The sequence below is a fragment of the Terrapene carolina genome, unplaced genomic scaffold (genome assembly GCF_002925995.2).
Source record: "Terrapene carolina triunguis isolate 2854851 unplaced genomic scaffold, T_m_triunguis-2.0 Scaffold89, whole genome shotgun sequence".
Taxonomy (NCBI): Eukaryota; Metazoa; Chordata; order Testudines; family Emydidae; genus Terrapene; species Terrapene triunguis.
The window spans coordinates 31,802,455-31,819,059 of record NW_020664440.1 but is presented as its reverse complement, the minus strand read 5'-3'; the positions used below and the strand labels follow the sequence as shown (position 1 = coordinate 31,819,059).

Sequence of the window (16,605 nt, the reverse complement as noted above, 5' to 3'; positions counted from 1 at the left end):
GCGCAGCCCCACTGTCCCAGGATCCTCCCCCTAATAAAGCCCAGCCCTGCTGTCCCTCACCATCCCATGGATCCTCCCCTTCCCTCCCCTCTGCAGCCCCAGCCCATCTGGATCTGCCATTAGGAGGCAGGGGGCATCAGTACGAAAACTGGGGCTGATAAACCTCCCCTATCCCATCCCACTTGGACACTACAGCCCCAAGGCATAATTCCCTTCCTCCCTGCTCTGGGGGCCTTTGGGATTGAGGGATACTAGGGGGAGTCTCCTCCCAGCCCAGTCTGCTCCTGCCCAGGTGGCTCTTAGTCACACTGGTTCCGGGGGGGGGGGGGGGAGGGAGTGGCTGGATCTGATCTTGGTGGGCAGCCAAGGCAGGACAGTAAACAGCTCCCCACACGCCCTTCACAGGCCAAACAGATCAATGCTTCAGGAGTAAACAGGGAGCAGGGACAGTGGGGCCTGGGCAGTTCATGGATGGACAAAGTCCAGTTGGCCTGGAGTCAGGGGAGATAATACAGCTAAAGCACATGTGAGTTGTGTGGGGTGGATGATCCCAAGGAGGCTGGGAGCCAGGGGGCACTGGGACAGAAAGGTACTGGGTATGGGAAGGGCAGGAGGAAGGTCAGTGGGATGAGAATCAGGCTGCAAAGCTGAGAGACACAGTGTAGTTTTGTGGGTAAAGCTCTGGGCTTGGAGTCTGGACTCCAGGGGTCTATCCCAGCTCTGGGAGGGGAGTAGGGGCTAGTGTATGGGGGAGGGGGCTAGAAGCAGGACTCCTGGGTTCTATCCTGTGCTCTGCCATTGACCTTGGGCAAGTCCTTCCCTCTTGATGCCTTTCCCCTCCCCTCCTTTGTCTGTTTCGATTGTGAGCTCCTGGGACAAGGCCTGTGTCTCAGTGTGAGTCTGTGCAGTGCCCAGAGCGATTGGGTCAGTCTCGGCCGGGGTCTCCTGGAATTACCATCTCACGCACTATCTCCAAACCCGCCAGTTCTGGCTCCATCCCGTATTTGGTCTTGACACCAAAATCTTGATTCTTTCCCAGCAGGAGGCACTGCTGGAATAGCAGGAAAATGGCAGCTGCCAGTGCACTGCTCCTGTAACCAGCCTTCACTGGGAAGGAGCCGTATGGCCGAGCGTGGTAGCATAGCTATTGGTATGTGTCCTACAGTTGGGTAAAGAGACTGACTGAGACTCAGGCTCCCGGTGTGCTGTACAGACCCCGACTGAGATTGGGGTCCCCATCATGCTAGGCTCCACACAGACTCAGCCCTTGCCCCAAAGAGCTCACCATCTAAACCCGTTCTACAGATGGGGGAAACTGAGGCCCAGAGAGAGTCAGTGACAGAGCTAGGAATTGACCACCAGGCCTCCCAAGCAGGAGGTTAGTGGCAGGCATGTGGCAGTGCCATGAGATGCCTACTTGCTTGCGAAATCCTGCCTGTGGTAGAAATTTGGTTTGGTGGAGCTCTGGAGTGGGCAACAGGCCCTGCCCAGCGGAGCAGGGTCTCTGGGCTGGGCTGGAATGCCAATGGGGGAGACACAGCTAACAGCATGTAATGACATGATACCAGCATGGAGGAGTCACATCTAAGCCCTGGCAGGGGGTCAGGTAGTGAGACAGGGGCTTGCAGTGGGGCACAACATGGTGAAGGGCCAGCATCCAGACTGGGGGAGATACGGGAGGATGAAATGCATAGAGATCACCCCGACAGACCTGGTCCTACCCGCTGGGGAGGGGTGGGAGCTCCAGAGCTGGGCCTGCCTGAATCCAGGAGGAACAAAGCCCAGGGCTCTGTACAATAGGGTGTAAATCCTCCGTTGTCAGGGCAATGTGCTGCATGAGCTAATGGGCTTTATCCATGGCTGTGGCTCTAATGGGGGGCTCAGCTGCAGGGGATCCAGCTCAGAGCCTGCCTTCCTCCACCAGTGCAAATACCTTCTCCTGGCCCTGAGTACACACCCTTCCCTTGCAAGGAACAGCTCCTGCTGCCCCGGTGCCCAGTGAGAGATATCCTTGGCAGAGTGCGGTGCAAGTCCAAATGCATCCTCTAGGGGTCGGCACAAGGGGACCAGGAGTCAGAATCCTGTTTGAGAGGGGAGGGGAACCCCTAGTCATTGTTTGTATTGCAACCACACCTAGACACCTGCACTGAGATCAGGGCTCCATTGTGTCAGGCTCTGCTCAGATAAACAGTCCTGGCTCCCAGGCCCCATTGCTCTAACCCACCAGACCCCACTCCCTCCCAGAGCTGGCAGTAGAACCCAGGAGTTCTGGCTCCCAGCCTCCCCAGCTCTAACCACCAGCCCCCACACCTTTCCCAGAGCTGGGAGTAGAACCCAGGAGTCCTGGCTCCCAGCCTCCCCAGCTCTAACCCACCGGACCCCAGAGTGGGACAGAACCCAGAAGTCCTGGCTCCAGTGTAATGCCCTATGCACTGAATCGCTGCCACCTTTCCACTCGGCATCGCCTTGGCCTGATCCCAGCTCTGGGATTTGTCCGCTCAGGCCTCTAACGCTGGAGCTGTTGCTCCCCTGGGCAGGCTGCCTGCACACTCACACACACACACACCTTTCACAATAGAGCGGCCCAACCTGTTTTTATGTAAATTGCCCAGGACCGCCCTCCCATCCTGGCTGGGAGGAGGGCAGAGCCTCTGCACACTCAGCGCTGAGCTGATTCCCCCACAGCACCTGGGCCCAGCTGTGCCTGCTGGCCTCCACTCCCCTAGGGAGAGATCAGTGCCTTCTCCCCAGGATGTTCCAGCATGAACCAGGGCAGATGGAGGTGCCCTGTGCCCCTCCATCGTCTGTGCTCTCCCCTGCCGCCTTCATCAATGCTGCGCAGTACTCCAATGTGCTGGAGGGCAGGTTCAAGCAGTTGCAAGGTAAGATTGTGGGGTGCAGTGACCCCTGCAGTCTGGGGTTATGGGATGTTGGGAGCTGCCCAGGGGCCTGGCCAGCTCCCCTGGGGTGGGGCTGATCCAGGGAGGGACTGCAATAGGTAAAAGTTGAGGGGGATCAGGTGCCCTGAAATCTCCCAGCTTTATCCCGCTCAAACGGCTACATCAAGGACCCTGAGCCCTAATCTCCAAGGTGCTGCTGGGAATTAGCTTCCCGCTCCGCAGGGATTTGCAGGGGGGAAAGCGGCTGCATGTTTGAGATTCCTTTGTGCCTGCCCCGTTCTCTGCAGTGATAGCCCCTTGCCCCCATAGGGGTCTCCAGGCCCCCCTCGCTGTTGGGAGTTCTGAGCTGCACTTGCTGCTCCTGTTTTTTCCCCTTTAGATCTGGATTGAGGCGCGCTGGCAGACAGTGACGGCTTGCGCCCCAGTGAGGGCCACACGCTGGGGATAAGGGGAAGAGGCACTGCACCCCAGATCTGACACTGAACTCCAACACTTCCTTACTTGTCACCCCTAAACTCTGTCCAGGCACCTCCTCTCAAACTATCACTCCAAAACTCCATCCATCTTTGTCATCACCCCAAAACTCCACTGACCCCACAATTACCTCAAACTCTGACCCCCTCATCTATCACTGCAGAAGCCTCCACCCAAACTGCACCCCGCCCCCTGAAACCATCACCCCAAACTGAAAACAACCTCCCAAACTCTCATCCCCAAACGTCACTGACTCCACCAGCCTTTCCACTCAATTTCCTCTCCCCCACACAAAACTGGGGTCTCATATGCCAGCTGATCCCCCCACCCCCAGTCCTTCCCACTAAATTCTGTGCAGGGAAAAGATCCAGGACACTATGTATGCTGGGGCTGGGGAATTACTCCTTTGCACAAGGGGCCAGTTGCCATGGGCTGGGTTTGGATGCCTGTGTCTGGGAAGGTTATGCAGGAGGGCTGAGGCGTAGCAGGGCTTGGGATGCGTAGCTGCAATCTGGGCCTAGAATATGACTTACTCCAGGGATCTTGTGTTGTATTGGGCCTCAGGGTGTGCTGGAGACTAGGCGCCAGGACTCCTGGGTTCTATCCCAGCTCTGGGAAGGGTGCAGGGTTGAGTGGTGAGAGCTGGGAGCCGGAACTAGATACCTGGCTGTGCTACTGCTCTGCTATGTGACCTTGGTGCCTCAGTTCCCCTTCCTGGTTCCTCAGTTTCCCTTTCTGTAACAGGGACCAGTGGCGCTGCAACCTGAGGCTGTGGGGCTTGGATCATTCATGTTTCTATAGTGCAGTGGGGCAGAGCTCTCTGGAAATTCATACTGCCCCTATTGCCCATCTGTGGGTCCGGTTCAGAGCAGGGGTGGCTTTGGGATACCACACCCAGGGTTCGCTGTGTTTTACAGAAACCATCCAGATTGAGAAATGGGAGTTGAAGGGGAACCATACATCCAGGTGCTATGGGGGGAGCAGCTCAGCTTCAGGAAGGGGATGGAGTGTGTCCCCGGGCACTGTGGCTGTGCTCCCGATCTGCCCTGCATGGGGCCAAGGGCTGTGGGCCTTGGCAGAGGCAGCAGGACCAGAAATGGGTAAATACCAGGCACACGAGAGGCTGTGTAAATACCACACTGGGATGACAACGTCCCCAAGACCGCACTCGGCCCAGTGGGCCTGCGACAGAGCAATGCCAGCCTGCCAGGGTAAAACCTTGGAACTGTCTCTCATCCGAAAACAGCAGCAGAGGGTGGGGAATAGGTCACAAGGCCTTTCTGCTCTAAGGGGCCCAGCTCCAATCCAGCCCCACAGCAGGGGACTGGCGGGCTCAGGGTGGGCAGGGAACAGAATACTGGGCTTTCCCCTTCTAGTGGGCGCTGGCTCTGATCTGGCCAGGTCAATCCTGGTTTCCCCCATCTCTTGCTTATTAATGGCAGGTATGGAATGAGCAGTGTTTGCCGCTGGCCAAGTTCATTGTCCCAAGGAACAAGGACAGCAGCTGGCTGGACTGGGTTCGGCTGGCTGCTCTCTGTGGGGCCTGGGCATCCAGAGTCTGCTGTGAGGGTCTGGGGGCACATGAGCCCTGTGTTGAGGGAGTGATGATAGGCTGTGGTGGGGAGTCCGTGTCAGGGGTAGCAGTGGGAGAGCAGAGGGGATGTGTGGGTGTTGGGCAAGGGGCAGTAGGAGAAAAGCTTTGGGCTTCCTGCCCTGGCCATTCCCTAATTTAATGCCATGTGGGTCACCTTGCCCCCACCTATGTGCATAGCAGGGACAGCAACAGCTGTGTTTCTGGGCAAAGCCCATGGTGCATGGGACTCGGAGGGTGTTCTACACAAGAGGGGGCAGCAGCTGAAGATGGGGTGGGGATGTCTTGGGTTTGCAGGTGGGAGCTGGGTGAGAGCTTCTGGATGGGGGGTTCTGGCAGCAGAATGGGATGTCCCTGCTGGATGTGTCTGGATGGGGGAGCCAGTTGAAACATCTGTGGGTGGAGACCCCCAGCGGGTACTGGCAGGGGAGCTGTCAAGAGGGTCAGATGGGGACCTTGATGGTCAGAGTGAGACAGAGCTGGGAGGGATGCAGGGGGGCAAGAGGCAGGGATGATACAGGCCCTGGAGCCTGCAATCCCTGTGGCTTTGCCCCCTCCTCATTGGGATTCAGGCTCCAGACAGACCTTAATCACCCCCGCTCCCCTCCTCAGGGTCCTGCCAGCCCAGACAGGCTGCTGGGGTGGGTACATTGCCCTGTGCAGGCAGCTCCTGGGAGCTGGTGAACCTCTTCTGTTGGTCGGCTCTGCACATGGCCCCGCCTGCAGCCAGGAGATCCCACAGGCTGAGGCTGCACTCAGCACTGTCGGGGCTCAGAGCAGAGGAATGAATGGGGGGAAGGGACTGGTCTCAGGTGCAGAGCTGGGACTAGAACCCAGGAGTCCTAGCACCCAGGAGTCCTAGCACCCAGCCCCACTCCTCTAACCAGTCTCGGGTGCTCCCCTCCCAGCCTGGCTGTGGATGGGGTGACTCAGTCTGGCGCTCTCCCCCAGAGTGCTTTTCGGAGACTCCCTCCCGCAGCCTCCGGACTGAGACACCTGTTGTTTGGGTAGGTACAGCCTAGATCGCACATGCAAATAGGCTGAGTGTTGTGATCTGCAGCTGGGTGGGGGTGGGAGGGTTCCCTAAACTCCTGGGCTCTCTCTCCAGCTCCGGGAGGGGAGAGGGGGCTCATGGTTATAGGGGGGGGGGAGCCAGAACTCTTGGGGTGTATTGCTGGCTCTGGGAGGGGAGATGGATCTAGTGGTTATAGATGGGGGGAGGGTTTGTCAGGACTCCTGGATTCTACTGCTGGCTCTGCCCTGACTTACCAGACTGCCATGGGGGCAAGTCCCTCCCCGATCCGTGACTTGGTTTCCCCTTTGTAATGGAGTGGTTGCTGTGAACCTGCCTGCAGGTAGCATTTCTAAGGTGCTTTCTGCCCTGAGATCTGGTCTCAGACTGTCCCGAAAGGAAAGTCTCCATTCCTCACCCTCCTCCAATTACTGACGCTGCCCTTCCCCCACCCCAGATTACCTCACAGTCAGCCCTGACCCTTCCCAAGGATGTGCTCTCAGACAGGATCCCCCACTCCTCTTCTTAAGGAGTCCAACCAGGCTCCACCCACACTAGACGCTCTGTTTGCAGGGCAGAGGTTTCCTGATTGCCAGGACCTACCCCCCAGTATGAACGAGCCCCAGACCAGAAGCCAGCGGGGTAGGGTGGGCACAGCCCAGAGCAGGAGTTCAGAGCACTTTGCAGACAAACCCCATAGCAGGAGAAACAGGCACAGAGCGGGGAAGGGGCTCCCCTGAGGCCACCCAGCCAGTCATGGGCAGGGAGTCCAGACTCCTTCCCTGCACACTCTAACCCACTAGACCCCACTCCTCTCCCAGAGCAGGGGCTAGAACCCACGAGTCCTGGCTCCCAGCTTCCCCCTCCCCCTTTGCTCTAACTACTAGACCCCATTGCCCTTCCAGAGCCAGGGATACAACCCAGGAGTCCCTCCCCAACAATGCAAAGGGATTCCCTGCAGCCAGCTTCTCTCACGCACCCTTAATCTTCACCCCCAATCTCCAGCCAGCCCCCAGAACTGCCCCCACAAACACATCCACATGAGGCTAGAGCTCAGTGAGGGGAAAGAGCCCTTTAACATGGCAGCGTTCAAGGCAACAAACAGAATCACGGCTGGGGATATTCTGCCTTCTGGACATAGACCTCCCATCCCCAAGTGTAAATGGGAGCAGCCCCAGGGTTTCTCTGCCTCCCAGCAGCATCCTTGGTCCCCATGCAGTTCCAGGTGCGATGGCCCCATGCTTTACACTGGGGCCTGTGGGGTGAGGGGCTGGCGGAAGGCAGCTGACACTTGCCCTGTGCTGTGCTTGCCCTAAGAAAAGGTCCCTCCCACTCCACATCCCCCCATTTTCCCTTTTCTGGAGTTTTTCACTGGGAAAACACTGAAAATTAAATGCAAAAAACTCAGTGAATGTGACACTAGGAGGGAGTTCCCGGTGGATTCCCCCCGCTGTCCCCCCAAGCCAGGCCAAGTCCAGGGGAAAGTGGGGATGCCCCCACCCTAGGTGGTTGCTGAGCACCTATGTTGGCTACCAACCGTCACTGCTGTCCTGGGAATGGGAGTGTTCGGCTCCTGGCTTTGAACATGCAGCTTCAAACAGGAGACGCCGGCACCTGCTTCCGGCTTGGGTGTGGGGTGGGTGGGCTCTGACATCTGCCAGAACCTGGGGTGATAAACTGGCGTCCCACAGGCGGGCTCTGCCCACAGTGCCCAGCAAACGGCACAGGATTAACCACTAAGGGGATTCTCAGAGGCAACAGAGAGAGAGACAGGCTTGTGCAGCCGGGGGTAGGGCTGAGGGTCAGGATTGAGGGGCATTGGCAGAGCTGGGGGACTGCGAACTGGAACTGAGGGAAATTGGCAGAGCCAGAGGGCTGTGGGTTGGGAGTGAAGGACACAGACAGGGCAGGGAGAGGGGCAGGAACTGGTAGAGGTGGGGTTTGGGGGGCAGGAGATCAGGGTGGGGTGGGGGCTGGGGTGAGGACCTGCAGTAGGTCTGGCCTGTTACACAAGGGCCCTGACAGGAGCAGCTGCTGACAAGTCGGGGCTGGAACCTGCATCCAAACAAATGAGACTGATGAGCCGCCTGAGGGGAGTCTGAGGGTTGCTCAGATGAGGGCAACAACACACTGGGGAGCGCACGTGCATGCACACTCCCCCTTGTCCCCAGAACTGACCCACCAGGACGCACTGCCTCTCGTCATTGCACAAACACACTCTCCTCTCGCCTCAGCACATAACAACCCCCCCACACACACGCCCCTGTGGCCGGTGCAGTCAGTCAGGGCAGGAGGGAGCTGGGCTTGGTTGGGCTGCCCAAGGCTGAGTCCGTGTTTGCTCAGAGCAGCAGCCCTGACAAGGAGTCATCAGACCAAATGGTGGGGGCAGGGGGGAATGTGCATTTCAGGGACAGACAGAGACACACCCCTCCAGAGAGGCTGGGACACAACGAACCCATCAGTGAACACAGCCAGAGTCAAACAAGGCTTTCTGTCTGGCTGACTGGCTCTGGGAGGAGAGTGGTGTCTAGTAGTTAGAGTAAGGGGGCTGGGAGTCAGGACTCCTGGGTTCTGTCCCCAGCCCAGTCACAGACTCCCTGTTTGACCTGCCCAGCTCAGTGCCTCAGTTTCCCTGTCTGTGGCTGACCATGCTGCTCCCCAGCCTCTGGTGGTGAATAGCTCAGTTAACATTTGGAGAAGCTTCTAATGATTGCCATTCGCTGGGCTGTCTGAGGGGAGTGGGCTGCCCTGGCCCTGCTCTGTCTGTAGCGGGGAAGTCCCTTCTGGAGCAAGCAAGTCCCTCCCTGTCCTGGTGCCTCCGTGCTCTGTGGGACTGGGGGCTCCTAGCCTCCATTTCTCCCCCATCCCCAGACACTGGTCAATTGGCGCCCACTGAGCCAGGCTGTGCAGAGCCGCCCACAAGTATGGCCTGGCCTCTCCCTGAACTGCATAGTCACTCTGGAGCCCAGCTGGGAGTGGGAGTCCCTGAGATCACCCTGCCATCAGGCTGCCTGCACTCCCAGCTAGGGCAGCTCCTCCCAGACTTCCTGGGCTGCAGCCCTCCCTGGCCTGGACCCACTGAAACACCCAGTATCACTTGCAAACAGTAACCCCTATGTCCCCTTCCCAGATCTCTGGTAGATACAAGCAGGACAGGGCCCAGCCTCATGGCACCTGCATTTCCCATTGTTGTTACATGTATGACGGGGCTCAGCCGAGACTGGGGTCCCCACTGGGCTGGGTGCTGCACAGACCTCCCCAACTGCGATCAGGGCCCCCTCGGGCTGGGCGCTGCCCAGACACAGTCTCTGTCTCAAATTACTCACAGTCTAACAGTCAAAGGGCAGGAGGGAAAACAGAGGCACTAAGGGGGGATCTTGGGGTGACTGGGAGCTGGTGTCCCTTAGAGGGGAAAGTTGCCCTGTCCTGTTTCCCTCAGCCGATTCAAGGTGAAGGTAAATCCGGTTGTGCCTGGTGTGGGATTCCTGCAGGGAGCTCTGGCTCAGCCCGGTTCCCTCGCCATCTCCCAGGCTTACGTCAGGGCTGGAAGAACAGATAGTATTGTGCCATTCCCCGGGCTCCTGCCAGGACGACCCACCCAGCCGGGGCTGTGGATAAACAGGAGCCTTGGGAATAAGCATGCGGTTAGGGAGCGGAGTTACTCACAGGGCGGGGGAACCCCCAGGGTCTGTCAGCTGAGGAGGGGCTCAGGGCGCTTCTCCCAGACGCCTCTCATGGCACCTGGGGCTGGGAAGCTGTCAGCTACACCCTGCACTGGGCTGCAGGGAGCGGACTGGGGCTCAGCAGGAGGCGCTCTCCCCTGGCAGACAGTACTGACCCCATGCCCCTGTGCCGCCTGCCCCTTAGAATCAGACCTACTCCTCCCCCGCTGGTATCTCCCTTCCTAGCCCCAATGTTATTACAGGGGAGGAAGAAGGCATGTGTTGTGGTGGTGCTTGTTATTGTAGGGTCTTCTGTGAGCATGTTGCTGGGCAAACTGGTTTGTTATTGTATTGTGTCTTGGGAGAACTGGGGCTGTACAGACCTGTTTGTTATTGTAGGGTCCCTTGAGGGTGCTGGGGCTGCACAGGCTGTTTTATTTATTGTAGGGTCTCTTTGGGTCATGGGGGCTGGGCAGATCAGTTTGTTATTATAGTGTCTTTGGAGAAATGGGGATGCTCAGGCTGGTTTGTTATTGTAGGGTCTCTTGGGGCACTAGAGCTGAGTAGGGTGGATTGTTATTGTAGGGTCTCCCAGGAACTTGGGACTGCAGGTGCTGTTTTATTACTGTAGGGTAGAGCTGACTGGTGTGAGCTGGGTGGGGAAGGAGGCAGTGGGGCCTGGGATCCAGTACTGAGTTGTGGGGGAGTGGAAGCATTGAGTGTTAGGGGGCTGGGCTGGGATTGGATCCAGAATTGTAGGCATTGGTTAGGTCAATCCTGGTTTGGGGAGCCCCCCACTCCGGTAGTGGCATGTTCTGTGGAGAGCAGGATTGGGGATAGACGCCAGGGTGCCTGTTTCTGAGGTGCCCACCAGTGGCTGCTTCTCTTGCAGATGAGCGCGAGGCCGTGCAGAAGAAAACCTTCACCAAATGGGTGAACTCTCACCTGGCACGTGTGACCTGCCGCATCGCAGACCTGTACAATGACCTGCGCGATGGGCGCATGCTTATCCGCCTACTGGAGGTGCTGTCGGGTGAGCAGCTGGTGAGTGTGGGGCTGGGGGACAGGGCACCCTGGGAGCAGTGCCATGGGATATTTGGGCTCCGTCATCTCTGCTGGAGGCTTCTTATACCAGTGGGGTTAGGGCCCGATTCGGATCTTAATTACCTCAGGGAGAATCTGGAGTCACCTCACTAGGCCCCACTCCCCTTCCAGAGCAAGGACTGAACCCAGGAGTCCTGACCCCCGGCCTGCCTGCTCTGACCCACTACCCTCATCTGCAAGAGAACTGGCCATCAGAGGGGCACCTCAGAAACGGGCAGCCATGGTGCCTATCCCCAATCCTGCTCCCCCACAGAACATGCCACTACAGGGGGGGGCTCCCCAAGCCAGGATTGACCCAACTGATGCCTACAATTCTGAAGCCAGGAGTCCTGGCTCCCAGCCTCCTCCATCCCCACTCTAGCCCACTGGACCCCACTTCTCTCCCAGAGCTGGTGTAGAACTCAGGAGTTTTGACTCCCAGCCCCCCTCTGCTGTAACCACTAAGCCCTGCTCCCTCTCTAGTTGTCCCCACCTATGCGCAGACTTGATCCCAATAGCACCTGCAGTTCCCTGTACGTGGCTCACTAGCCCATGCTGTGTCTCCCTCTGTCAGGCTGGGCTTCTCCTGTGACTCATGCCCTGTCTGCCCTCTGAGCTCAGCACCTGCTCCCAGCATGCAGTGCAGCTCCTTGCCTACATGCCAGGTGCTGGGCTGGGTGGGGCAGTCTGGCTGCATGCCCAGCCCTGCTCTGGTGGTTTTTCTGGTTCTCGGGCAGGTCAGGTGCTGGAGCCACCTGGCTGTGTCTGTCTGAGCTGCCCCTGGCCCGCCATCCTGTCTTCAAGGGGCCAATCACTCCCTGCGGCCCTGCCCTCGCTGCCACAGGTGCTGCAGTCCAGGTCTGCTCTGCTTTGGAGCCCTGGCTTCCTGGCACCAGGGAGATGGCTCCCGCAGCACCCAGCCCCAGGGGAGGGCGAGGGCAGCCAGAATCATGGGGAGGGCAGGCATGGAAATTCCATGCTGAAGGGTGGACTCCAGTATGTCCCAGGGTGTAGGGCACTGGGCTGGGAGCCAGGACTCCTGGTTTCCTTTGACAGCTCTGGGAGGGGAGAGGGGTGTAGTGTCTAGAACAGTGGGCTGGGAGCCAGGATTCCTAGCTTCTATTCCTGGCTCTGGGAAGGGCAGTGTCTAGGGACTCCAACCAAGATCACCACCCCATTGTGCTGGGCGCTGCCCAGACACAGAGTGAGACATGGTCTGGGCCCTGAAGAACTCAATCTGAATAGAGGTGGGAGGAAAAACAGAGGCACCGAGAGGGGAAGGGACTTGCCCAACATCAGAGGCAGAGTGGGAAATAGAACCCAGGAATCCTGGCTCCCAGTGCAGCGTGTTAAGTGGTGGTCAGTGCCCCATGCTGTGCTCAGTTATCCCAGCTCCCCCCAGTGTCAGGCTCCTGTGCAGACCCCTGCGGCAACTTCAGCTTCTCCCCTGTGTTGGGGACCAAGAGCAAACTCTTCCCAGGACTGGGGTGAGCTGCCTCGTCAGTCTCAGAGCTGTAAGGGCCTTGGGCCAAGACTCCAGCATGCTCCGGCCAGTGCGGGTGACCCGTTAAACCGGCTTCCCAGCTAGAGCTAGCTGGTGCATCCAGCCCAGCACCTGGATCGTTGCCTGCTGCGAGCAGCGTGGATGCTGAACCGACAGTGAGGAATGCAGGTCAGGGAATGGGGTCCTGGTAGAGGGGGAGTCAGGCAGTGTGGGGCAAGCAGGCTGGTAGGGGATTGAGGTGGGATCCTGGGAGCAGGGAAGCAGGCAGCATGGGGAGTGCAGGCTGGACGGTGGTTGGTGCAGGATCCCAGTAATGGAGGAGGATGGTATGTGGAGCGCAGTCGGGGGGGGGGGGGGGGGGCGGGGGGGGGGGGTGGGGGCAGGGGGGGGGGGGAGCATGGGGATCCCCTTCCTTATGCTCTCACCTTCCAGCCCAAGCCCACCAAAGGGCGAATGCGGATCCACTGCCTGGAGAACGTAGACAAGGCCCTGCAGTTCCTCAAGGAGCAGAAGGTGCATCTGGAGAACATGGGCTCCCATGACATCGTCGATGGCAACCACCGCCTCACACTGGGCCTTATCTGGACCATCATCCTCCGCTTCCAGGTACCTGGAGGAGCTCAGTCTCCGCCCTGGCTGGCACCCCTCTGTGGGGCCCCCTGCCACCCCTTTCCCCACTCTGGACCTGAATCCTTCTATCCCTCTGCAGTCTGAGAGTCCCCCACCCTCTCCCCCTCATGGAGAGCCAACCCTGGCGAGAATTGGTGACAACAGAACAATTGTCCCTGCTGGCGTAGTGGAGTGGTCATACCCCAATGGCTGCAGGCCACTGCCCTATGGCTGCCTGTGTTATGCCAGTACTCGAGTGGCTGCTTGGGGGACACTTGGATCCCTGGTTCAAATTGCCCAGGGGGAAAGAGCCCCCCCTCACCCCATCCAATCATGTGATGTTAGAAAGAATGAGCCAGGGAGCATGGAGCCTTCTCTCCATGGCCCGGGAGGCCTGGTGCTGGTGGGACTAACGTGGAGCTGCCTATGTATCTACCCCGCAGATCCAGGATATCAGTGTAGAGACTGAGGATAACAAGGAGAAGAAATCGGCCAAGGATGCCTTGCTGCTCTGGTGCCAGATGAAGACGGCAGGGTAAGGGGTAAAGAGTAGCTATCCGGGGATAGAATATCAGGTCTTTCCTCTCTAGGGGGCGTTGGTTCTGATGCAGCCCCATGGTGAGGGGACTGACTGGCTTGGGGGTGTCGGGAATGGGACATGGGGTCTTTCCCCTGTAGGGGGCTCCAGCTCCACCCCCCTCACCGCTGTGTCTGTATGTTACAGGTACCAGAACGTGAATGTTCACAATTTCACCACCAGCTGGAGGGATGGCCTGGCCTTCAATGCGATCGTCCACAAGCACAGGTCAGTATGGGCCACGTCTGGGTGCACAGAGGATACCAGGATCTCAGGGACCCGTGGCATGCTGCCACTGTCCTCTAGCATTGGCTTAGGGTGGGGCATTAGGATGGGGTTGATGGGGATCAGTGAGACATGGGGGAGTGTGGGTGGAGCCCCCAGCCTGGCAATCACAGTATGCCCTTTGGCACCCCCTGCAGGCCGGACCTTATAGATATTGACACGCTGAAGAAATGCAATGCCCACTACAACCTGCAGAATGCGTTTAACGTAGCGGAGAAGGAACTGGGGCTGACCAAGCTTTTGGATCCTGAAGGTGGGTGTCAAGCTGTGCGGGCCTAGAGGAGTGAGGGCTGGGGTGAGCCGGGGTCTCAGTCCAACTGATCCATTCTTGGTATGGGGGAAAATGCCCTTCTCATATGCGTTCATCCAGGTTGGAGGTCGGGGCCTGAACCCCATCCCTAAATATGTGGAGGGAGGAGTTTGTGATTGGGTAATGCTGCTGTGGAAACACTGTTAGAAGAGGAACAGGCAGGCATGGCAGCCACCCACTGAATAGGAAATCCAGGCTCCTCTCCCATCCTGCCCCCGTGCTGCTGAAAGCAGAGGGGTCTTTTCCCATGGTACAGTGCATTTTGGGAAAATCCAGACCACTCTCCCATCTTGCACTCATATACACGAAGGGGGAGGTTCATGGCTGGATGTAGGGGCTCCATGACATCACTGGGTTAATCCCCACCCACTGAACAGAAATTACCCATGATTCCCATTTACCCCCACACAAGGGCATATGGGTGTTAGTTGCCAGGAAGTGCCTGGTGCTGATGTGCCCTCCCTCCCAGTGAAGAGGCAACGGGAGATGGGGCTCTCTCCCTGACACGCATGGCTCTCTCCCCCCAGATGTCAACGTGGACCAGCCGGATGAGAAGTCTATCATCACATACGTGGCCACCTACTACCACTACTTCTCCAAAATGAAAGCATTGGCTGTGGAGGGAAAGCGCATTGGAAAGGTACCAAGGGCAGAAACAGAATGCAGTGGGTGCTGTCACTGCATGGAGTGTGCTAGGTGGGTGGATTGGGAGGGTGAGTGGATTGGGTTGGATGGATTAGAATCAGTGGGGTTCTCAAACTTTTGTACTCAAACTATTTTTATATTTAATTGTATTATAAATGCTGATGGTGAAGCGGGGTGTGGGGGTGGAGGCTGACAACTCGTGACCTCCACATAATAACCTCGCGACCCCTGAGGGGTCATGACCCCCAGTTTGAGAACCCTTGCATTAGATGAATGGATTGGGAGGATGAGTTGATGAGATAAATAGATGGATGGAGTGGGAGGAAGCGTTGATGGGGTGGATGGATGGAGTGGGAGAAAGGGTTGATGGGGTGGATGGATGGATGGAGTGGGAGAAAGGGTTGATGGGGAGGATGGATGGATGGATGGAGTGGGAGAAAGGGTTGATGGGGTGGATGGATGGAGTGGGAGGAAGCGTTGATGGGGTGGATGGATGGATGGAGTGAGAGAAAGGGTTGATGGGGTGGATGGATGGAGTGGGAGAAAGCGTTGATGGGATGGATGGATGGATGGAGTGGGAGAAAGGGTTGATGGGAAGGCTGGATGGATGGAGGGAGGGAGGGAGTACGGGCACGCAGGGGCGAAAGAAAATGCAGGCCTGTTATTTACCAGGCTGCACATGGCAATAGACTATATTGGTAAGGGATGCAAGGAGAGTATGGGTCACGATGCAAACTGCAGACACACACACACACAAGTAAAATTAATCAATTTAAAGTTTTATTGGGGATAATTACAAGGGGTAAGGGAGCAGCGTTTGATTAGCTAATAGAATTAATGAAACTTAAAACACACAATGACTAAAATATCTACTAACAATATTTATAAACAAAGATGCAGCAATTAGTAATAACTGATACTTACAAATACAAACCAACGCATAACGACCGGCAACGTAGAAACTCTGTTTGAAACACGTGAGCTGAGAGAGAGGCTTCGAGGTGATCAGGCTCGGTTACGGGTGTACACAGGATACACAGGATTCGTTTTTCTTTCTCCTCTCCCTGCCTGCACATGGCAGGCAGCCCATAAAGTACCAACTATGACATCATAGAAGTGTCATAGGGGACGGGGCCCAAAACCTGTTTGTGTTCGTTTCTGATTGGCACAAGCAAAGTTTACACCAAGTAGGGGAGCAGGTGCCTCAAAGTCTGGCTTCGCCCCCAAAAGGTGAGGAAATGCATATTGCTTTAGAATGCGTGCAACACTGAATGACAAAAGAAGAGGCCAGGGCAATACCGGTATGGGCAAGTTTTACAGGATGCAGACAGGAACTCATCTCAACAGATGGATGGATGGAGTGGGAGAAAGGGTTGATGGGGAGGATGGATGGATGGATGGAGTGGGAGAAAGGGTTGATGGGGTGGATGGATGGAGTGGGAGGAAGCGTTGATGGGGTGGATGGATGGATGGAGTGAGAGAAAGGGTTGATGGGGTGGATGGATGGAGTGGGAGAAAGCGTTGATGGGGTGGATGGACGGATGGAGTGGGAGAAAGGGTTGATGGGAAGGATGGATGGATGGAGGGAGGGAGGGAGTGGGTGAAAGGTTTGATGGGGTGGATGGATGAATGGATTGGGAGAAAGGGTTGATGGGGAGGATAGATGGATGGATGGATGGAGTTGTAGAAAGGGTTGATGGGATGGCTGTATGGAGTGGGAGAAAGGGTTTATGGGGTGGAGGGAGTGGGAAAAAGAGTTGATGGGGTGGATGGATGGAGTAGGAGAAAGGGTTGATGGGGTGGATGGACGGATGGAGTGGGAGAAAGCGTTGATGGGGTGGATGGATGGATGGAGTGGGAGAAAGGGTTGATGGGGTGGATGGATGGAGTGGTAGAAAGGGTTTATACGGTGGAGGGAGTGGGAAAAAGAGTTGATGGGGTGGATGGATGGAG

General features: G+C 57.3%; 1 protein-coding gene across 3 annotated transcripts in view; it reads left to right on the top strand.

The window, feature by feature from the left end:
• Positions 1-16,605, top strand: part of SPTBN2 (spectrin beta, non-erythrocytic 2) — a 41,125-nt gene that overhangs the window by 1,304 nt on the left and 23,216 nt on the right. Inside the window, exons 3-9 of one of the 3 annotated variants that reach the window (XM_029911168.1) lie at positions 2,777-2,882; positions 10,532-10,683; positions 12,659-12,832; positions 13,279-13,370; positions 13,560-13,640; positions 13,835-13,950; positions 14,535-14,647. In XM_029911168.1, coding sequence (XP_029767028.1) covers positions 2,777-2,882; positions 10,532-10,683; positions 12,659-12,832; positions 13,279-13,370; positions 13,560-13,640; positions 13,835-13,950; positions 14,535-14,647 — 834 coding nt within the window. Of the gene's footprint in view, positions 1-2,614; positions 2,883-10,531; positions 10,684-12,658; positions 12,833-13,278; positions 13,371-13,559; positions 13,641-13,834; positions 13,951-14,534; positions 14,648-16,605 lie in introns of those variants that run through there. The other 2 variants (XM_026650369.2, XM_029911167.1) reach the window with 2 other exon arrangements.